The following is a 24,448-nucleotide window of genomic DNA, read 5'->3' as shown; positions in this document are numbered from 1 at the left end:
AAACACAATTTCCCCCCTCCTTTCTACTTCTAATTCTAGTTCTATGCCTTTTTTTCTGACTCTCTATTCTTTCACAAATTTGATAAGTTGCCTGTGAGTACCTATCCATATCCCGAAGCAATCGTCGACATATCCACTATTGAATACCAGCTTATTCCCTCCTTTTCTTTTAACTTCCTTCTCCCATGTTTATCACTATTTCCGACAAACTGGCCTTATCCTTGATCCAATGCTTATCTTGGTTAATATCTCTCCTTTAATGCAGAATGAGCCTGATTATATGAGTATTCACTCGTGAGTAGGAAATTAATAGAAAAACTTACTTAACGTGACTGAAAAAAAAATAGTACAAAGAAAAACTTCTAAAATAATGAATGTGCTTTATTCCTTGTGTAGTTTTACAAATATACTACTATTTGTGGAAACTGGAATACAAAAAAGGAATAACGGGAATGTCTTCAACTTACAAGATTTGTATATGCAGATTATGGCGTACGAACGATTAAAATTTCAGTGGGATGGCGAATGCGTGAATCCAGAAGCGCCCTCAGTTTCGTCTGTGAAACAATATTCTGAGAGGCAGTTTAAACGATCGTGTTTTGCGAACGATGCTGCTTTAACCTGTTTTACAATGATGGCTGCATACGCGTTAGACGCTATCTTTCTTAACAAATCTTCCAGCAAGCACTGTCGAACATCACGGAAGATTAACGACAGTTGTGATGGTGTGGAACGTCATTGAACACATCATGCGATTTTGATTGCTCCGCATTGAGGGCGTATCATTCCCTTAGACACCACCAGAAGTCATTTTACCAGGATAATATCAGGTCATGTGTATCTCGTAATGTGCTAGCCTTCCGTGAGGAACGACGGGTACCGCTACTTCCTTGATATGCATGGTCACCTATCGAAAATGTTTCGAGATACGGATAGCTAGTACCCTGTTAGTCACGGTCCTCCAGCAGTGATGATGTCCATGGACTACCATAGACGCAATCTGGCATGCGATTCCTCAGCAAGACTCCACATCCTACGATGCCACGGCGTATAGGAATTCTCACTACGGCCATACTGATTTACCAATATAAGAGGTGTACAGCTTTGAAACTGTGATCACTTCTGTTTAGTCATGTAACAAATCTGTGATAGAAATTTTTGCACTCCACTCACACGTCTTTCTAGGTGTTGCGATTGTTATAAGCATTAGTATACGTTATAGCTACGTTGCATTCGGAATGTAAGCCACAATGTTAAAAGGGCGACAGATTTACCAACAAATGACCGAACTAATAATTTTTAAAATGACTTCTACCTCTTGATCCTTGTGAATGTGTTAAGTCAAATGATTACCTCCAACCCTTGAAATAACTGATAACAAAGTAATTTGTCATGATACACAGCGGACGCTTTATCTGAAAGATAATCACTTACCCTACTTAACTATGGCAACAATTTAAATAGTATGCATTATTTGCTAATCTGAACAGGCACTGGCCCTAATTAGTTCTAAATAACGAGGTTGCAATGAAGGATTAAAAAGCCAGCCCATAGTATATCATTGTCAAGCATTGAACGCACAGAGCAAAAGCGTATGGCGGAATATTCAACTATGATGTAAGTGAAACTCCCGATATTCTCTCCCTGCAATTGATGTTTCCATAGTGATTGGTATTTATCAACGCTCTCTGAAAAACAGTCGATATACTCAAAATGGTTACAAGAGCATGACAGTCAAGTAACGTATCTTAAGAGGAAACACGGAAACCATCATACAAGGAAATTAGCACCATACCATTCTTTCATATAACATTGTTGTAAGTCACTTGAAAAATTCAAGTATTCAGGAGCAGTATCATTCCGAAGCAGATGCAAAAACTTTTAAGTATATGTAGTTAATAAACTAGCTACGCAATTAAAAACAATAACCCAATAATTAAAAATTTTTAACACTTTAAAATTCAAGAAATGTGATTTTTTGCAAATAAAGTATTATCCTTTCACTTACCATTGAGTGCTGCCACATACTGTCGATGAGCTTCCTCACATTCTAAACTCGTTTTATTAATGAGACTCTGAAGCAATTCCTCCATTGTCAAAGTGGACTTATTAAGGGAAATAAACTGGCCACGAACGGCCTGCGGGTGACAACTTGCTTGTCGCAATTTCAACAGAGGGGCCAAAAGCTGAAACAAAAGGTTTCACAATTAAATTAATTGGATATAGTATTTTAATCTAAGAAAGCATTCTTGATTTACAAGCTTTATTTTAAAATAAGTTCTTTCAGATAAAATGTTTATCAATTGCTTCGAACCAACTTAATTTTACAATCTACTGTTTTGTTACCTCTTTTAGGTTACAGAAACCACCGCTTACATCAACTTGTTCATTTGAAAGTTATAGAAGGGCTGGATAAAAAATAATGAAAACATTGTTAAGTTAGCAACGCACGCAAAGCTATGTGACTGTGAAGCACTGGGAGAGATTCAGTAAAGCCCTCCTTTCAGTGAAAGATCTAAGTGATTGTTGATTTAAATGTAAGATAAATTTTATCTGAATATAAAAATTTTTGGAAGCAGCAGTTTAAGACAATGTTTCGAACTGAATTTCGTCATTTTCAAGCAAATGACGTAAGCTAATAGGTAAAATAAAAGTTTATCTATATAGAAACAGACTTTGAAATCCAAAATTCTATCCTTAGTGAATCTTAACCCGAAACGCTTCTTCAGTTGTTCCCCAACGAAGTACCTGAATCTAACGAATATAAGGAAATTATCATATTTCTCTTAGGCAAGAAGTGCAATATTACTTGTCTATATATAATATCCACTTAACCTATTTTATCTGTTTATCCAGTTCTTTATTGGACGAACTAGTCATGTATATGCACCAGTATCTTACTACATTTCTACAACACTGGAACGTGATTTATTTATTCTATTATAATATTGTGCTTCCTCTCAATACAATAAAATTACAGCAGCGACCACCTACCAGATTCACAGTATTTCTATCCAACGAATTTAGTTTCAGATCTAAGCAATGAAATCTTCGGATTTTACTCAGTAGTTCTCGTGAACAATCACTATGCTGTCTTCGATAGAAGTATTCTTCAACTGGAGAGAAATTCAGCCAATGAATCTTCTCATTTTGTTCTGAAATACTAATCTAAGAAAGAAATCAAAGATTGTTAAACAATTAAATTCACCAAAACTTTAAATTAATGAATTATAAATTTATTTAATTTTAAATCACATGATTCTGACCTTTAGATTAAAGATTAAGAAAAATGAATGATGGCGATGAAATGACGAGGGCAAAGACAATTGCCCTGGACGGGATTCGAACTCACGATTGAAGATCTTGCACTCAAAAGTCTCAAAAGCGCCCGATCAAAATTGCATCTGTAGTTCAAATAGAATATAACACTGATGACAAAATAAGGATTCAAGACAATCAGTTAATTGTAAATCTTGTGGAAAAAGAGAGTGAGAGACTGAAATATGTTGTATTAAAGTTAGATCGTGTCTATTTAATTTTCAAAGAATTTCCACAAAGAACTCATATAAGTCTACTGAGCAAATTGAACATGACATATAAATAGGTTGTTCTTTTAGTTACGTACATGATATGTCTACTAAATACATTTTGCCAGTAAAACCTTACATAGGACGTTAAGAGATACTACACTGCTTGACAAATGCTAAGGAATAGTGCCATTTTTCGAAATAATTCAGAACAGGCATTGAAGGAAGAAATGAAACGCAGTGCATATGCAGTAGAGACAGTGTGCAAGTATTCCAATGTAAAATGGTATACATTGCGCCACATAGAAAAAAGAAAAAGATGTTCTCTGGAGCATGTCCAAACAGCCACGCTAAATGGGTCTTCCTGCCAGGACACTGATATGAGTACCTCAGTAAGATGTGTGACCTCCGCTGCCCACTAAACTAGTGAAGAGTCCTTGGCAGATATTGTACCGCTTCTCTCGCAAGGTGCTTATCAGTTCTTGCATGGGACGGGAAGTTGGTTGAGAAACAAGTCTGACAAGAACATCCCAGGCATGTTCAATAGGATTAAGGTTCGGAGAATAAGGAGGCCATTGCACACGTATAATATCTACACGTTCAAGTTTGTCCGATACTTCAGCGACCCTGTGTGGGCGCGCACTGTCGTCCATAAACAGAAAGTCCGGACCTACTGCACCCCAAAAACGACGAATATGATTCAGAAGAATATCTCTGCAATACCGCTGCGATGTCACGCTATCTCGCTCAAAGATGTGAAGTGGGGTTCTGCCATTGTGCATAATGCCTGTCCACACCATCACGCCTTGGCCATAGCCATCACGTTCATGAACATTCTGTTGTGCATAACGTGTTCCCCGCTCTCTTCACAGTAACTAGTTGCCAGAATCATTTGTCAGTGAAACGGGATTCGGTGGAGAACGTCGCATTTCCACCTTCCAAGGCCTTTTTCAATCACAAGATGACACTTTTTGACACTCCTATTGCTGTCGCCACAGCAGTAACATTTTGGCCAGCTTCCAGCCGTCCAACTGCAAGTCCACGATCGTACCTACTCAAATGCTGTCTTGAAGCCATTTTGAACTTAATTATTGTCCAACCACACTGAGTTTTACAGAACTGAGTTTCACCATCTACGGCGCTATTTACGTCAAATACCTCACTGCATGCACTTTCGACTGAATACAGAGCTTTCGTGCACTGCCTTTTATAGTTAACAAATCCTGCTCAACTACACCCTCTGCATTGCGTTTGACTGTAATTGGGCTGCTGCTGGGAATGCTACGTGGCAGAAATCAATTGTTTCTTAGCAACTGTCAAGCAGTGTATATTGTCGTATTAAAATATCAAAATTATTTCTCTTAATATACACAGACTATTTTATATATAAGGAAATGTCTAGAGTTTATGAGGTAATATGTAAATGTTTAACAGTATAATACGTTGATATGATTAAAGGAAACACTACAAGCAAGAAATATGAATTTCACCAAGGATTTCAAAAACTACTGAACCAAACACAATAGGTTGATAGAAACATTTATTTGATAACAAACATAATACTGATTATATAAAAATACTACATACAATACAATCTGTATGGTTTAGAATTTTAGTATCCGAAAGATGTCCTAGTTTTCGATAAAAAGAAGAAAAGAATAAAGATGTTTCATGCTTGTAGTTCAGTACAGGGCATGAACTTTGATATCGAAACCACGTAAATACAAAACTATTGCTCATTGGCTGATTTAATTTGAGCTTTTTGGATCAGTTGGCGGAGTCCTGCAGTCCGTAAATTGATTGAGGAAAGGTAAAGATTAACATTTCCCATTTTATATTTCTTAGGTTAAAATTTCACTTTTTATATTTCTTAGGTTTCTTAGATTGAATAATCATGGTGTTCTTATGGGAACTTATTCTTTGCAAAGAATAGGTGTTAGGTGTTAATTCAATCTAGAAATTTTGCTCAGAGAAATACAAAAATATCTAGTATCATAGATGTGTTCATTTTCTATTGTCTTAGACTCAGTTTTTATATAAAATTTATCTATGTTGTATATTGAATCAACAAAAACATCACTAACCCCAACACTTACAATCAATCTAAACAATATAGATAATATAATTTGATATATACAGTGAAATAAAAAGCTGAAACGATAAAAGAATCCCCCACGAAACAAATGGGCCTTGAATAAGAACATACTTTCTATCCGGACTACAAATTTGTGACTCTAAGAGCCAAATCAATGCCTTTTTACTTCGACCGATAGACTCTTGACATACTAAACATTTCTGATAATAATAATAATAATAATAATAATAATAATAATAATAATAATAATAATAATAATAATAATAATAATAATAATAATAATAATAATAATAATACGAAAAAGATGAATGCCGACTTGGTTGTTGGTTGATTAGAACTTAACACTTTCAGCACCGAGGCTATAAGACGTGGACCTATAGCTTAACGTGGGATCCGAACACATGAGCTCCCGAGGGAATCGAACCCAGATCTCCCACACCGCAGACGTGTACGCTAACCATATAGCCGTGAGCTAACTCGCATACCGACTTATTCATCTAACTTCCTGTGATTTCCCAAATCTAAAGACTACGCTAAAAGGCCCAAGAATTTCTGGCAATTCTTACTTGCATCTACTATAATGTGATAAAATGAATTTATGAGTATTTTGGAGAAAAAAGAAAGTAGCAAAAAACCTATTTAGGTCTGTTTCTAAGTGGATCACCACCTGAACCAATGTATAGATGCACTACTTCAAAGGTTATAGTAGTCATTGATATCTCCACCCACTCTAACCGCACGGGTTTCACTAAGTCATTCCACGGATTAAGTTTTCACAACGCTTTTTATTTATCTTTATATTTACTTTAGAGAAATAAGTAAACAAGTTGAAAAGGAACATAATAATTTTTAAATGAATTTCTCGCCTTTATTTCATTAATTAAGTATAAAAACAACGGAAAATTTTACCTGATCCAGAACATCTTTCTTGGCTGTTCTCCATAGAATTTGTGAAATGATTTTGTGCAATGGTTCCTGTATGCCATAACAGTACGGCTCATACAAAAGAGTCTCCCACCAAGGTTGAACTGAATATGGATCAACGCCAAGGAAAAGCAGAAGCCCATATAAATCTGCGATAAGAAGGAAACACTTACTCACTGGAACATACATTTATAGGAAATAAAATATGTAAAGTAAATAGAAATAACGCAAGGAAAAATGTTTCACCTAGTGAGACGTCAATTTCTAAGGAAGGTTTGATATTATATATATACGAGAATTAGAACTTCAATAGTGACAACTAGCGAGTAATCCAAAAGTTGCGCACATCATAATAATAATAAAAATCAGACGGCATTACGTAACACTACTTAATACTATTTGGTACAGTAGTATATATTTCCACAACACATTGAATTCTTGTTAATGTATATTTTCAAAATGGCTGCCCCGTTCAGTAACGCAAGAACGAATTCTTTTTACCATGTTTGAAGGCACTTTGTGGAGCACGTGTACACTGATTTGTTAAACTCATTTGTTATGTTCATCTTTGGTTCCTCCAGTGTGTGTGGCCTGTTGTTATAGACTTTACCTTTAAGATAACCCCACAGGAAGTGATCAGGGGACAGCACATCGAGTGAGCATGGGGACCATAATCCTTTAGAGATGATACGCTACCCAAAAAAACTCGCGCAAAAAATACATGTCAGATAATATGTTACATGACGCATTGTCCTGTTGAAACCAGTAATCACGTTCATCCTCGTCAAGAAGCGCAATGAATTGTGTAATAATATTGTAATACGCAACCCTGTTCATTGTAGTTTAAAGAAATGAGATCCAGTATACGACGACGCGATATTGCACACCAAACTTCAATTTTCTGATAGTTTAAGGGGGTTTCGTATATTACATGTGAATTTTCAGTTGACCAAATTTGAGTGTTTTGACTGTTCACATAACCACTAAGGTGAAACCACGCCTCATTAGCCTCATTAGATGATGATGATGGTAGTAGTTGTAATAATAATAATAATAATAATAATAATAATAATAATAATAATAATAATAATAATAATAATAATAATAATAATAATAATGAGTTAGTTTCGTTTCACAGTGTGAAACTACGGTATACTTCCAAACTATGGGAATTCAATACTCAAACTTGAAATAGTACATCTATAACTACTGGTTGTGATAGATTAATAAGATCAAGGGAAGAACCTGTTCCTCGGACGCTGAATCTAAATCAAAAACCATTACTCGCTATGCCTTACTGTTTATGTTCTATGATGATAAACGTTGAAACCGAAAATCGTTAATTTCAATCAATTCTGGACTCAATAGAGGGTTATGGGAGAAGACAGAACCTACTCTTGGAAAGCTGAATCGATTGCTAAAAATTGTATCTCGATATCTGTTACCCTTTTTGCTCTATGAAAATCAGTATTGAAACCGGAAGTAATAGTAAATATCAACCACTTCCTATTTTTGCAGAGTGTTGTGGGCCATGATGGTATGTTCTCTTGACACCCTGAACCGACTGCCGAAAACCGCTTGTGACTACATATTACCATTTCTATTCTATAACGATAAATGTTGAAACCGAAAATCGTTAATTTGAACCACTTCCGGATTGAACAGGATGTTAAGGAAGGAGACAGAACCTATTCTTGGGAAGCTGAATCAATTGCAGAAAACCGATTTTCGTTATCTGTTACTATTTCCGGCCTATGGTGATAAACGTTGAAACCGGAAATGATTATTTTGAACCGCTTTCGGTTTGAATAGACAGGAGAGTTAACGGAGGAGATGCAATCTATTCTTGGGGGACTCTCAATCCCCTGCTAAAATTCGCATCTCAATATCTGTTCTGATACCTGTCTGTTCTATCTTTGCTCTTATACCTGTCGAAAAACAGACGGACGAACAGAGTCGTTCCATATGACTTATAACACTTATGAATACTATAGTTTGGAACAGAGTTCTTACAAAATTACTTTTATCATTTTCCCTGATTTCCAGGTGCAAGACCAACCATTTTCCCTGACCCGCGACATTCAATAAGATAATGGTGTACTGATGATGAATGCCTGTAAAAGCTAAATAAAAACTTGGGCCAGTGATTCTCAACCTGTGTGCTGCAAATGATCAACTTTCCGTTTGCAACTATACAGTAGACACAGAGCAAGACAGAAGGCTAATAATACAGTAGTAGACAAGCAAATCAGTGTAAGCTAACCAAAGAATTGCTATTTGAGCTAGTGAAGAAACTTTATAAGACATCTTCAAATAATATTAACGTTAAATTTTTTTAAAGAAAAAAAAAATCTTTTTTTCCCCAATGAGTAGCTGTAACTTAAGAATTCCTTTAAAAAAAAAATACTTCTATTGATTTCGAAGAAAATAAGACACGCTCCTAAAAATTTAATAAACAAACGAAAAACAATACTTTAATGGAATTATTCAATGTTTCTTCGAATTCAATAAAATGATATAATAAAACAATGAGAAACTTTTCAAAATAATGTGTAAATGTATATGCAGCTGTGAGAATGCAAATTGTGAATTTTTTACCCTCAGACGCAAAAATATTTGAAAGTTTAACGTAATGAAAGTTATGGGAGCAAACGTTACAGCTGACCATGCCAACCTCTATTTTCTTGTACCGATTTTTTTCAGTTATTTCAATAGATACTAATTGTTATCACAATAAAACATAAATTTATTATGTTATACATATTATACAACATATTAAAAGGTAACAAGAATTTTAGGAATGATCCAAAAAATGGATCAAAAAATTGCTATCTTGGTCAAGAATTTTAGGAATGATTCAAAACAATGCATCAAAAGATTGCGATCTTCGCCGAATTAGTTTTTGGATCAGGAGCTACAAAAGTTTTGAACGGCCCCTAAATCGAGTTTTCGTGCTTTTCACGGAATAAGCATATCATACTGAGTTAAGTGACAGTTTGGGTTGGCTACACTATATGTAGTTCTCCAGATATAAGACCTACAAGAAAATTTTTGTCTGAAATATATTTTATCTTTAGGTCGAAAAAGAACTTAAATGATATTAAATAAGTACGAACACTACTTAAAAGCTTTTAACAATAATAGCTATAATTACTTGTTTCAGTTACTTAGATTGACTGCTGTAAAATGTTGATCTCACTTTTAATTTCTTCTGATTCCAATCGTTGTTTATTCTTAAGTCATCTCTCTTTTTTCCTACTTTTTTAACTTACCCATTTTCCTCCGTTTAAGTACTGCCTGAGATCTCTCATTTTCTCTTTTCTTTCAAAGCCGAATTGTATCTTCTTCTCGCACTTTTACAGAAGTTAAGAGTTCTGGATCTGAAGCATTGAGACATCTAATTCCACCTATGTAGCCCAATCTATCAGTTGTTGTTGCGCTACTGAAGAAGTCTCTTGCAAATTTTCTACCAATAAACTTTTGTTAACAGAAATACCAGATTCTACACTTGCATTTCTATGTGAAATAATTCATATCATTTTCGCAAGACTCCACAAATGTTTGAATTCACTTTTGCTACTTACAACTGATACATAAAACTCATCAAGATTTGTTTTGCTTCCATCGGAATTAAAATACGACGCCAACACACTTTTAGACGGCTGAAGAAAAGATTCGAACTTTTTCTGAACTAGCTCTGCTTTAACATCATCGAGCCGAAACGACTGATGGAGTATTTCCAAGCACTTTATCATCCCTATCCGGGCAATTTCAGGTTTATGCAAGAAAACTTCAGGATCAAGGCATGAAATGGCACGAGTACAAGGATGAAGACATTTTTCGAGTTTTTTTTTTTTTTTTTTTTTTTTTCAGTGGTGCCAATCAAAAGTTTTTGACAATCACTGAAGAAACTGCACTTATCTACTTCCTTCACATCTTTAAGCTTACCAATACTTTTTTTTTTCAATCTTATATCTACATTCTTTGGGGCTTTCAGATTACTTTTAACTTCTAGAGCTTGCCCTCAGTCTTCTTCATTGGACATTGGCATTTAAATTTTCATATATTCTAAAAAAAAAAAATGTTTACAGTCTATTACGGTATGAAAAAGCATTGAGTAGAAGCAAATTACCCTCATTTATTTAACAGTACTTCTACACTATTATGTTCCCAACAGAAAAAAAAAAATGCCACCACATAACGTGAAGTGCAAACAAATCAAAATATCTTCATAAATTACATTCTTAATATTAAAAATAATGTTGTGTACAACTGTACATGAAGTAGTAACTACTTTACTTAACAAGTTTACATACTATAAATACAACTCCTAAAACTCAACGAAAATAATTTATTTGTAGTGCTTCTTTCAACAAATAATGACTGAATTATTGGCTTATCTTAACAAATAAGTAAGACGGACAATAGTTTCATTTCCTGAGAGAAAATCCCCAATTTTCCCTGATTTCCAGGTTAAGCACCATTTTCCCTGACTTTTCCCTGTTTTCCAAATTTGTAAGAACCCTGTTGGAAGTATAATAATAATAATAATAATAATAATAATAATAATAATAATAATAATAATAATAATAATAATAATAATAATAATAATAAGAAGAAGAAGAAGAAGAATAAGAATAAGAAGAAGAAGAAGAAGAAGAAGAAGAAGAAGAAGAGCCATAGGTAGAAGAACTATTTACTCACACTCATGGCCAGTGGCGTAAGTGAGGGGCCCACAGGGCCAGCAGTGCTGGAGAAGGGGGAGTTTGGGAGCCACCGCGAAGCAAATACCAAGAACTATAGGCTACAAAAAGTGAGCTGAATACGGAATATCCATTTTCCTGAACAACATTGTTTACTTTAGAAAAGAGAAATATGCTCTGGGTGAAAATTCATGCATTCTAGCAACACCAGCTTAAAAAATCATCTTAGCACTCGAAGGTTAAGGGAAAATAATTTTTGCCTTTTTCGGTGAGTATTAAGTTTAACTGTAATTTTGTTATATTCCATGGATTTATTAACCATGTCTTCTACAGGGACATAATATAGTGGGAAATTAATGGGCATCGGAAGCGGGGCCCAAAAGTAATCCTGCGGGGGGCCCCGACATTTTCGCGTTACGCTACTGCTTATGGCTGGTCAGCACAACAGAAATATGCCTAAATATGTTTCTATCTTTTCTCAGGAATACGCCTCAAGAGCTATTAAGACATTACCACGAAAGTTTGGTCGAAGGTGAAACTGTCAAGAGTAATGTGTTTCGGTGCAGGTGTTTGAGAATCCTGAGGACTGCATAGGAGAAGCGACGATTACTGCTTTTGAGTTTCGCCAATATAAACAATAACTTTGAGAGTAAACGCTAAGTGATAAGATTTATATGCACTTCCATTTCAAATACTTTTACACTTTTAAATATTATGCAACAATAAAAAATGATGCGAAAATAATAACGTGGATTTGTGTAAATAAAGGTATCATCTTCTTCCGTATGAATATAAAAAAGAAAAACTACTATCAGTTCTAACCATAAACTGATTTCTCAATTGGAGTTCCAGTAATACACCATCGATGAACCGCAGCCAAGCGTAGAGCCATTTGAGCAGTCTTGGTGGTTGTGGCCTCTACCATCTGAGCCTCATCTAAACATAGTCGCCACCATTCGATGCAAGGAAGAGGGGACGGAAGCGCCAAAAAACGTTTCGCTTGACGAAATCTATAAAAACGAGAGAAAACAAAACATAATATTGAATTAAGGATTCAAATCGGGAGACAATGTTACATGGGGAAATCCCTCTCCGAAGATACATTCAAATATAACAAGCATTACAGTTAGTACAAAACTATTCATATACTGTTTGTATCATACTTGAAGAGAACGATCCATTGAAGTTGTACTGTCTTGGTGATGCTACTCTGTCTGGATTCCGATTTCTTTACTGTTCTGCTGGGCATAAATAGTAGAAAACTACTCAACTGAACCTAGGATGTCACTTCTGAATAAAATCCTGAACATCAAGACACGGAAGTCATTTTTGATTGAACCTCTGTTACACCTATCGTTGGTGATGAGGAGCTCTTGATCCAGTGACCAGTAGAAGAAAATGGGAGGGCCAAACATGACCAAAATGGGAGGTATATATTAGACATCTTTCAGGGTATGATATACTTTCACCAAATGATAGTTGTCACATTTACTATTAAAAGGAAAAAATAAATCCATATAATGAGAGTAAGCCCAAATATGATCTTTTATTTAGACAAATGTTAGTTCATTGTTACAACTCCAGAACTTCTTACTTCTCGAAATATTCCTGTTAGATCCAGATAACTAATACATAACACATATTCCACTTGAAGATACTCTCAATAATATTCATCTGTGGCTGTAAATATTTCAAGGATTTCGTTTACATTTTTCTGTATATTACTTAAGTCCATGAGAAAGCGCAGCCGGCGAAACGAAAAGAGTCATTTGCAGAAGTTCGCTTTCACGTCGTAGTGAAGATGTATGTTTGTGTTAACATCGTGTGCAGTTGTTTCGATGCTCAGGGGGCACATAACCACAGGGTTTGAAAAAACCCGGGTATTTTTGAAAAAAACCAACCCACCTGGGTCCATGTGGGTTTTTTCGGGTTTAATTGGGTTTTTTCGAAATATTTCAATCTCTTTGGGGTAAAAATGTTAAGATTTGATTTACATTTTCTGAGTGTCATTGTCACAACTTGCAACAACTTTCTATTCACTGCTGTTTTGAAAAAATTGCCGCCATTTTGAAATTTTATATGGGATCGCCGAAAAAATCTATACAGCAAATTTAAAATGTCTTGTGCTTCTACCCTCAAAATATCAACTTTAAAAGTCCGAAAATTGCACCTTGTAGCATGGATACCCGCTATTTTGAAAAATGGACGCCATTTTGAAATTTTACGCCGCCAAAACATATACAGCTAATTTAGTCTCTCGTGCTTCTACTTTGAAAATTTCAACTTGAAAGGCCTAAAATTGAGCTTTGTGGCGTGGATATCAGCAGCGGCGCAAATTTGTCTTCAACATTGGGGGGACGGGTAAGACGGTATATATATATATATATATATATATATATATATATATATATATATATATATGATGTACAAAATATTTATGAAGGCGAAACACAATGCTGAGGAGGATTACCCATGTCGGTCCGGCGTCCTCCACAGGGGACATAAAATATGACGACATTATTATTGCTTTATAACTTTAAAATCCGACCGGCAACATTGAAAACTGTTTACAAGGGATGATCGAAATATGATCATTCCCTGTAAACAGTTTTCAATGTTGCCAGTCTGATTTTAAAGTTGTAAAGCAATAATAATATCGTCATATTTTATGTCCCCTGTGTGGGACTCCGGGACAACATGGGTAGGGGTGCAGAGTTGTCTTCAACATTGGGAGGCGGTCAGATTTGAGACTTATTCTGGGAGGTATCAATTTCATCTTACTTTCCTTTGTGACAGTTGGACACAAATCCTCACATTTCTTCCTAAAAGACACATTTCCAATCGGATTATTGAGGGGGGCAGTTCCAAGATTGTAGGGGATATGTCCCCATCATCTCCCCGGGATTTTCGCCAGTGGATATCAGCTATTTTTTTAAAAAAAGCGCGCCATTTTGTAATTTTACATTGGTATGCTGCCTAAATCTAAACAGAAAATTTAGTGTGTGTCTGGTTTGTATCCTGAAAATTTAAAAGATCGAAAGTTTAACACTGTGTGGTAAAGGCAGACAAACTAACAAATGTAGATCAAGTCATCCTAGGAGCCTCAGTGACGTTCGCCAAGTATGAATACCAAATAGCTATATTCATTTAAAACAAAGACATAATTCATCAAAATGTCTTAAATATTTTTCAACGTAAAGTAAATGATCTTATTGCTGAAGTTCACTTTCGATGCTTTGTGCATTCAATTACGGGAATTACCCGAGCACTTGTTGCAAGACCGTTCTTTTCCGAAAATTAATTTAAAACAATTAACAAAGATAGGCCTATAATTCATACTTTATAAAGTACATGTTTCAAAATGTCTAAAATGAAATGAAATATCCTCCAGCGTAAAATAAATAGATTTATTGTTGAAGTATTCACTTTCGATGCTTTGTGGGTTCAATTGCGGGAATTTCCAGAACACTTCTTTCACGACGGGTTTTCCCTGAAAATGCAGCTTGCTTTACTGTACATCGAAACTTCCATTAATACTGAAGTTTGAATGCAGCACTTGAAATAGTACGCGTTACGTAGTCTTCGGAGCTCCGAGAATTAAGCTTCTTAATTTTGACAAGAATTTTTACGTTATTGCTAGTGTTGATTCTACAGAATGCTTATTTGAAGGCTAGCAACAAATGACTGAACTGTTGTTGGAAAACCAAATTTTACTGAATACTTTTGTTACGATCAAAGGTAAGAAATAATACTAATAGTTTTACTAATGTATTTACATATTTACTCTTAGTACCGGCACCTATGACCTTAAACCCGTCAACGTATGAGGGATAGCGTCCCTCGGCGGCGCCGAGTCAGGAAACACACTATTCACGGAAAGTATTTTCTAAAATATACAATCGCTTACTTTACTTCAAATAGGCTATAAGCATAATCCGCACATTAATTTGTTCTACAATTATCTCAAGCTAAGGTGAGGTTTTTTATTTATTTATTTATTCAGTGCATTTAGAGCTTTATAAAGGTCTTATGTTGAATACTGTTGTCTATCTTAACATGAAAGTATATAATTCGCCTAAAGAAAGTTTAAAATCTAATAAAAATAACTTTCAATGTGATCACCTTAGTTGCACCAATAATACACTAACAAAAAAGTCAAAAACCCAGGTGGGTTTTAAGATGGTTTTTTTCAGGTGGGTCCAACCCGAAAAAACCCGGTGGGTTTTTTCGGTCTGGGCCCACTTGGGCAAACCCTGCATAACCAGCACCTCCTGTACCAACCTCATTTCTTTTCTTGCACATAACAGGGGTATGTCATGTAAATGATTTATTTCCTCATGTAATTTTTTTTAAATCTACATTTTTCGGGGCTACCTTCGAGTGGAACACACTGCATAAGCTAAATAAATCATTCAAATGCTTAATAGGGTTAGTAACTTCTGAATATACCAGATGCATCAAAAGTCCAGGTCCATAGGCCAACTCCGTTATGAGTAAAGACACGAAAAAATGGAAAGATAACAAAGTTGTTGGAAATAAGTTGTTTTCAATCTAAAATGGTGGAAATTTTCCAACTGCACCAGCCTCTTGGGATCTACACTGGTATGGCGCTATCTTAAATACAAAAAGCAACGTTGCCAGTTTTCTGATTAGATTCCCGCTATGGAAGTCATATTACTTCGAAACAAGTAATTAATGTAAAGAAAACAGATATATATATATATATATATATATATCGTATCATCATGTCTTTGATGATATATAATACAGGTCAATAAAAAAAGGATCTCAGTGAGATGAAAGAGCAAAAAAATGTAAGTTAATAGAAAAAAATTGTAGGGTTAAAATATAAGATATACTCTATAAAATAAAATGAAAAAGTAATTAAATAGGCGAAATGTATTAAGAAAAATGTAAATAAAAAACTCACATTTGATGAATATAAACACTGTTTCTTCAATCATAAGGAATATTACAAAAAGATAAATTTAAGAAGTTAAAAAGTTCTAAGATATATATATATATATATATATATATATATAGTGTAAAAGTGAAGAAGTTAGTATTAAGTTGGTTAGTTGTAAGAGATGTGTTTTAGACAATAGTGTAAATGCATTACAATGCAGCTACTATAAGATAGAGGTGAAGTGGTTACATTAATTTCTGGTATCATTAAGCTGTTGTAATATTAAATATGTTTTTCATGAATATATATGAATATAAGTATAATATAAGTATGAATATATAAGTATATGAATATAAGTATGTGAATATAATATATTAAATATGTTTTTCATGAATATAAGTCATAAAGTACTATATGCTGTGTTGTGTGATCATTAGTCTTAGTATTACTTATATATGAGTACTGAAGTATGTATTCTAGTTATGGAATATTTATATCTAAATTTCCTGTCCCAAATGAGACTATACTAGAAGTGATGTTTTCACACTACTACCGTATTTAGTGGTTCAAAGTAAAAAATAGATTAGACTTAGTTGCGTTCTAATAGTGAAAAATCTAATACATGAGTATTCAAGGGATCAAATCAGTCAATGTGTTGGACGTTAAATCTGGCCTCTGTTTTCCTCTTGGGGATCTGTGGACCAGTGTTAAAGCGCTTACCTCTGGTGCGTGGAATCCCTGAATCGACCCCCGGCCAAGTAAGTTTGTGATGGACAACATCATGTCCGTGAATTTTTCCTGGATACTCCTGTTTCCTCCCACACTCTTATTCATCAATTCTTCCATCATCATTCACTTGCCTTAAAACATTCGTCCACCCTAGCCTAAAGGGGATAATCGTGGAACGTTAAACTGAAATATTTCATTTAATTTCATTTGTTGAACAGTTACATCCAAAAATCAAAATTAAACTTTAAAAAAAAAAAAAAAAATAGTTCTAATTTTCAGAAATTATGAAAGCGCTAAAGCGGTAAAAAGTATTAATTTTCTTGTATGAAAGAATAAAAATCTTGTGCGAAAGGGTTCTGTGTTGATTCAAATTTACAATCTTTGCTGTTAACTCAATTCACGTATAACTTTCCCTTGTAACTTATTTATGAATCTTCTAAAACAATCTTTATACGTAAGTATCTAGGTTTTACTTTTCAAAGAGTAATCAAAACTTTTCTCTTCTTTAAACTCCCATTGACGGCACTGCTGTGATAAGGCTTTAAACCCGAAGAGCCCAGCTCCCAAGTAAGCTAGGAAGATAATTTTGGTATCAGTGTGTTCCTGAAGGATGAAGCTTTTCGCATTTTATATATGTAGGGGGTACAACGGCGGAATGGAGAGGGTAAAGTTAGTATTTTTTGTTTCTTTGCATGTTTTTTTTTTTTTTTTTTTTGGGGGGGGGGCATTGGAGTACATTCATAATAATTGGTGTGTGAAGCAGTGAAGAAGTCCACTACATGGTAATACTCTGTATGTGTACTTGTTGGTTATTTGGGGGCTGAGGGGGGGGGGGGGGTAAAGTTGGTCAATTTTTTGAGTTTCAGTTTTACGTACATTTATTTTCTGGGCGGTTCCATGCAAGGCTAGACATCTTTTTACTGAATTAGTCTAGAAACATAATTCTTGCTTCTGTACATACTGCATGCAGCAAGAATGAGTGCATATTACGTGGTGTTGTTGTTGGAGATGGTGGTGGGGGGGGAACGAATGTCAAATCCAATGAATTTTTCTTCTATGTATAACTTTTTTTTTTTTTTCAAATATTTCCTACACATAACGAATTCATTACGTTTTTCTTTTCAGTAAAACAGAAAAATTATATTTTCTTTGACACAACACTCAAAATAATTTCTTGTAGTAAGAAAAGAGTAACTAACATCATTTTCACCTCTACATTCTTCTCTATAAGCTAAACTAAAAATTCTATTTTTTTCTTCATATTTTTTAGGTTTCTTCTTTTTCTTCTACGAATAGGGCGGGAATTGCACACATGTTACCTTGTTCGAATATGTGTTCCATAAGCTTTCCAACAATGCATTAACCATGACTCTGTGATAATTAGGGGGTCAACAGAGCTGCCAATACGAAGGTCAGCAACAGTCCTTCGAAAATGATATACAGGACATTTTTATAGGAATTTTGTTCTGAATTTTCATCTCCGTTTGTATTGCAACAATGGGTACATTATTGTCACAAGTGTGTTACCTACACATTAGCATCGTTTTGTCAGCGTAGGGGGAATGTAAGGGTTGCCAGGACTCCCCAAATTATATATTTTTTTGTTCATATTTTTTAGGATCCTTGTTTCTTCTTCTTCTTCTTCTATGAATAGGGAGAGAATTGCACAAATGTTCCATAAGCTTTCCAACGACGTATATCAATCATAGTTCTGTGATCCTTAAATAAAGTTACGTTAGTTTCAAAAAAGGGGTTTTTAAAAACTCGTGCCATAATTTTTTTGACCAGAAATCACAGAAGTTCTATAGCGATAGGGTTATGGTGTTGTCGAAAAAATAGCAGGTCATCAAACACAATGGTGCATATGTGACTTTATAATGTTCTTTTCAAATCATAATAAATGCATTCTCAATTCTGATTTCCAATGGCTCAATACTTCTCAGACAACCTGACATGAGCTCATGTCATGCGAAACTACACAACAGTAAAGGGTTTAGGGCGTTGTTGGTGTAGTAACAAATGAGTTTTGTTTCACAACTATTGTAGGCTTCCAAACTATGCGAATTCAATGTTGAAATAGATATATAACGTCGGGCTGCAATAAAGACAGAGAGAAATGACACTTGTTAAGTAGTAAATTTCTACCACTTCTGATCTTAGTAGAGACACAGATAGAATCTTTCCTCAAGACGCTAAGTCAACTGAAAAAAATACATTGTCCTATCTCTTACCGTGATAAAGATTGAAACCGAAAATAGATTATTTCTCTTACTTTCAGTAAATATAGGAGGGTAAGTCAATAATTAACTACAATATTTATCTATTTCTTCTCAGGTGGCTCTACGGCATTGTGTGCTCACCAGATGCTAGGTGTCATCGTTGGCTTCGCTTGTGGTAGTTTGTACCGTTATCACATCAGTCCGCTTTGCACTGTTGCGAAGTAAAGATGTCCGCCACTTTGTGTGTGCACCAAAGAACAATGTTGTGTCACCCACTTTTTATGGTCTGAAGGTGTATCTGCAGCGGAAATTCATACAAGACTTTCAGCACAATACAGGAACAATGTCTTGTAAGTCTTTACCAGTGGACTGAGCAGTTCAAAAGTGTTCAAACGAGGGTGAAAGTTGAGGAAAGAGCAGGGCGTCCAGCTACAGCAACAACTGATGACATTATTGAACGAGTCCGTGCCATGATTCTGAATAACAGATGAGTGACTGTTGATAAAGTGGCAACCCATATGCAGATTAGTCACGGTTCTGCATATGACAACATGCATAACAGGCTCGCTCAAGTTTCACACAGTCTGTGCAAGATGGGTTCCGACTAGGGATGGCCAAATCCGGATTTTTTTGGATCCGGATATCCAGACACTGGATCCGGATCCGAGATTTCGGATCTTGGATCCGGTTTTTCGGATCCGGATCCAAGATCCGAAATCTCAGATGCGGCTCCAAGATCCGAAATCTCGGATCTGGATCCAGTGTCTGGATATCCGGATCCAAAAAAATCCGGATTTGGCCATCCCTAGTTCCGACAAAACTCGATGAAGAGCACAAGCGAAACCGTGTGAGAATCTATCAGCACCTACTGACCATTATGCTAACGAAGGTAAACGAGCGTTTTTTAAAGCGAATCATCACTGGAAATGAAACGTCGATACATCACTTTGAACTAGAGAGAAAACGCCAGAGTATGGAACGGAAGCACCCCAGATCTCCGTTCAATAAGAAATTCAAGATTAAACATTTTACAGGGAAAGTGATGCTCACAATGTTTTGGAACTCACAAGGGCCAATCCTGGAACATTACCTGGAAAAGAGGTCAACAATAAACAGTAAAAAGTACAGTGGCATGCTGGTAAGCAAGTTGAAGCTTGCAATTCGTAATAAACGCAGAGATTGAGTGTCGGAAGACGTTCTTGTGTTGCACGACAATGCACGTCCACATACCGCCGCCCACATCGCTCAAACTTTTCAGAAGCTGCGTTTCGAGGTGTTGGAGCATCCTGCATACAGTTCCAAACTCTCCCCGTCGGACTACCATCTGTTTAGTCCACTTAAAGATGCTCTCAGAGGCAGTCGATTCAGCCCCCATCAACAGATGAAGGATGTGATACTTTTGTGGCTTGCTGGGCAACCAAAAACTTTTTTGCAGAGGGTATCGGAAAGTCTGTGAAGCGGTGGACAAGGTGCATTGAAAAACAGGTTGACTATGTTGAAAAATGATATGAATAAAAACATTGTACTCTTGTAGTAATAAATAATCAAAATTGATTGCAGATACTTACTCTCATAGGATTAACGGAAGAGATGGAACTTATTCTTTGAATGCACAAACAACTTCAAATAACACTTGTCGCTATCTATTATCGTTTTTGTTCTATGGTAATCAACGTTGAAATTGGAAAATGTTGAATTCTCTAACTTTCGGTTTCAATAGAGAATTAACGGGAGATGTAACGTATTCTTGGACGTTCGATCAACTGTACGAAAGTTCTTCTCGATATTTCTTATCATTTTCGCTCTGATACCTGATGACAGACAGATAGATGGACGAATACAGCCGTTGTATAAGATTTCCAACACTTATTCATAGCATAGTTTGGAAGTCTAATAATAATAAAAATGAAAAAAATGAAATCTTTAGTTTTACGTCCTACGGTTATGCCGGTTAGGCTAAAGGAGACGATGATGATGAGAAATGAATGAGATGGTGGAATGAAGAAAGTGGGAGGAAACGGGATAACCCCGAGAAAACCCACGAGCACGGTGTTTGTCCACCACAAAGTCCACACGGCGCGAGCTGGGATCGAACCAGGTAATAATAATAAGAGAAATAACATCAAATATTACTTTGTTGTTGTTGAAATGAAATGAAATCTTTAAGTTTTACGTCTCACGGATATGCCGGTTGGGCTAAAGGAGACGGTGGTGATGAGAAATGAGTTAAATGGTGGAATGAAAAAAGTGGGAGGAAACGGGAGAACCCCGAGAAAACCCACGAGCACGGTGTTTGTCCTCCACAAAACTTTGTTGTTGTTGTATCAATTAAAACATGGTTAAAAATTAAAGCAAAAATACAAGAATAACAGCAACAATCAAAAATATAAGAATAACAGTAACACACAAACTCCTCCAAAAATATACTTCAAAACTTACCATAGATTGAAATTAAACTACAATGTGATCTTAATTAGTTTTTTTTAATCATGGTCTCAGTACACGCGTAGTTTCAGAATTGGCTTTATACATCTATCTATCTCTCAAAAAAAAAAAAAAAAAAAAAAAAAAAAAAAAAAAAAAAGTATCATTGAAAAATATAGGTTTAAGAATCATGCATAATGAATTCACTTCACGTTTTTCTAAATTCGAGTAACGGCATTCAATTGTAATCTGGAACATAAAAAAAAAAGCAATACGACTGCGTTCCTTTACATAGTAGTATGTAGTCCAGTATTAGTAAAAACAAACAATAAAAAGTCTTTTCTCCAACCAATCGAAAATGTTTAACTTAAAAAGGATATCTCAACACTATATTTGATAATTACAGACACACACACACGAAAACGAGTTGAAACAGAATCTTCTCTTGTGATAATTACAAATGCACGAGGTGAGGTGAGGTGATTTTAGTTTAGCGTCCCGTTCAGCAGCGAGGCTATATGAGACGTGGACCTACTGATTAACGTGGAATCCGAACCACATGAGCTCCCGCCGGGAATTGAACCCGGGTCCCCCACGCCAAAGGCGAACAAATGCACGAATCATTTTTTTTCTTTGTAATACCATAATTTGAATTAAGGACACTACAAAGGCTTCACTTAAATAAGGAAATTACTAAAGATCTACCTCCATTTACTCAACACTACACCTGGACAATTACATACACAGGGCGCAAAATTTCAAAGTCAGACGCACTCGCCAACCCAAAAATGATGGTCGCTAGTATCTCTCACATACAAATTATCAGCCCCCCCCCCCCCCCTCGGGGTCTGGTTTGACAAAGAAAGAGGCTACATCATGGCATAAAATTTCAAAACCAGACAATTAGATTCAGGATAATTAATTTTGAATTGGGCAATTCATATACACGTTAAAAAATATCTTACCTTAAGACTTCACGTTTGTGTCATACTCTCTGTCTGCATTGGAGTACCAGTTGTCGATTGTAGTTTTAGGATCAAAGCCTTTTAGTGAAGGGTCAGCAAATCATCCAGTGTGTCAGTCTTCAGTGAATTTCTGTAGGCAGTCTTAACTTCGAGACTGCTGAAGCCTCTCTCACATGAAGCAGTACTCACAGGTAAAATTGCACAAAATGTGACAATTGGAAGCAAATTGGGAATCTCGTAAGCCAGGAATCCAGGAGGAAAACAATTTCGATTGACAGTGGGAAAGAACGGGCGAATTACAACGTTGTGAAGATTTCACATTCCGTGTTTTCTCTCACTCACAAGTAAATGGTCCAAATGGGTGAATCGAGCTGCGTGATGAGACATAGTGCGCTTGATAGAGGATGGGAAAATATGTGTATGTGTAAAGTTATAGCGGCTGAGCTCCATAAGAAAAGGACGAGGAGGGGTCAAAGTTGGTGGGAGAAGGGTTATGCTATGTTATAGAAATACATCAAATAAACTGGTGAATCGTAAAAATAGTGAAAGATAGAGAAAGCAAACGGCGGTAGTTTCACATATTGGCAAAAGAAGAATGGCCAGAGTAGATTACGAACCTCCGCACCATTTTGAAATCTGAAAATATTTCTTGAAATGGAATGGTATCCATGCGGCACTGTGTTTTGATTAGGAATGCAATACTGCTGTTCATTTCGGCGTATCGCTAACCGTTGATGAATTATGGCCTGGTTTATCCCTTTGGTTACCATCACAACACATGCTTGAAATGACCTGACCACCTTGTGCAACAATGTGTGCCACACGCCTCTTCCAATCCTCATGCACAGCCAGCAATATCTTTGGACGCACAGAATCACATACATCCTCAATCCACTGCACACGATGTGGTAAATTCCGGATCTTGACGGAGTATATTATGGACTGAAGGTGGCCCCCACAGGTAGAAGTCGAGATCCGGAGAGAGTGATGACCATTCCACCGATCCCCTGTGCCCGTTCCACCTCCCAGGGAAATGTTCAACATGCGGGTATCAGTCTCCTAGATTTTCGTAAATAACTATACAGGTGATCCTAAATCTTCTAAATAAGAACAGATAATAATCACTAAAGTTCATAGTTGAGTTTTGGAGAACATACTGGCCCTAATTGATATATCACAGGACTACCTATCTATTTCAAACAATATCATAATTTCAAAATGGCTGATTTCAAGATGGGCGGAGGTTCGTGATCTACTTTGCCCATTCTTCTTTTGCCAATATATGAAACTACCACCGTTTGCATTTCTATCTTTTACTACAGGGAGTCCAATATAAAATGCAACCCGGAGTTTGGGATAGTAGAGCTTTTGAACCTGAAGTGATACATAAATAATGGTTATACCAAAATGAAGTCTTGTTCATGCATATATTTATAAACTAGAAAGCAACGATTGAAGTACACTAGGAACCATACAGTGATGCCAGATGTAACCGAAGGTGTAAATAATTTTTTTTGCAAAACATGTAAATTGACTTATAACTCATACGTATGGATGTTCTGTCGTTAATTTTCGGTTTGTTTAGTTGGAGTAGCTTGGAAACTATGGAGCAGAAAAAAAGAATTTTTCATTTCCACCGATAACTAATCGGATGAAGCCTCTGTAAGCGGGAACTAGGGAAATCGTAATTTTCATAAATTAACACTCTGAATTGGCAACTCTGCTGATGTTTCCGTGCATCAAAAGGTGTGTTAAGGATCTGTCTACATTATGCAATTCCTGAAAACAATGAAAAACAAACTTTGAAATTATAATGATACAATTTTTACTTACATGCACCCGGCAACACTGCTATTCATTTTTATGGGGCTATTTAAAGCAAGAGGTATACAAGAACGATTCTCGAACTATTCAAGACTGGAAACGAGCATTCGCAGTGCCACTGAGAACACTAAC

General features: G+C 35.8%; 1 protein-coding gene across 1 annotated transcript in view; it reads right to left on the bottom strand.

The window, feature by feature from the left end:
- LOC145686212 (E3 ubiquitin-protein ligase SHPRH) overlaps window positions 1–24,448 on the bottom strand; it is a 133,897-nt gene that overhangs the window by 63,590 nt on the left and 45,859 nt on the right. The window contains exons 8-11 of the mRNA XM_081759265.1: window positions 12,072–12,259; window positions 6,532–6,695; window positions 2,995–3,168; window positions 2,009–2,186 (exon numbers count right to left, since the gene is read on the bottom strand). Coding sequence (XP_081615391.1) covers window positions 2,009–2,186; window positions 2,995–3,168; window positions 6,532–6,695; window positions 12,072–12,259 — 704 coding nt within the window. The remainder of the gene's footprint in view (window positions 1–2,008; window positions 2,187–2,994; window positions 3,169–6,531; window positions 6,696–12,071; window positions 12,260–24,448) is intronic.

Source organism: Thermobia domestica, chromosome 5 (assembly GCF_964235325.1).
Source record: "Thermobia domestica chromosome 5, izTheDome1.hap1.1, whole genome shotgun sequence".
NCBI classification, from domain to species: domain Eukaryota; kingdom Metazoa; phylum Arthropoda; class Insecta; order Zygentoma; family Lepismatidae; genus Thermobia; species Thermobia domestica.
The sequence above is the reverse complement of the archived record's forward strand: the minus strand, read 5'-3'. Positions and strand labels throughout refer to the sequence as shown.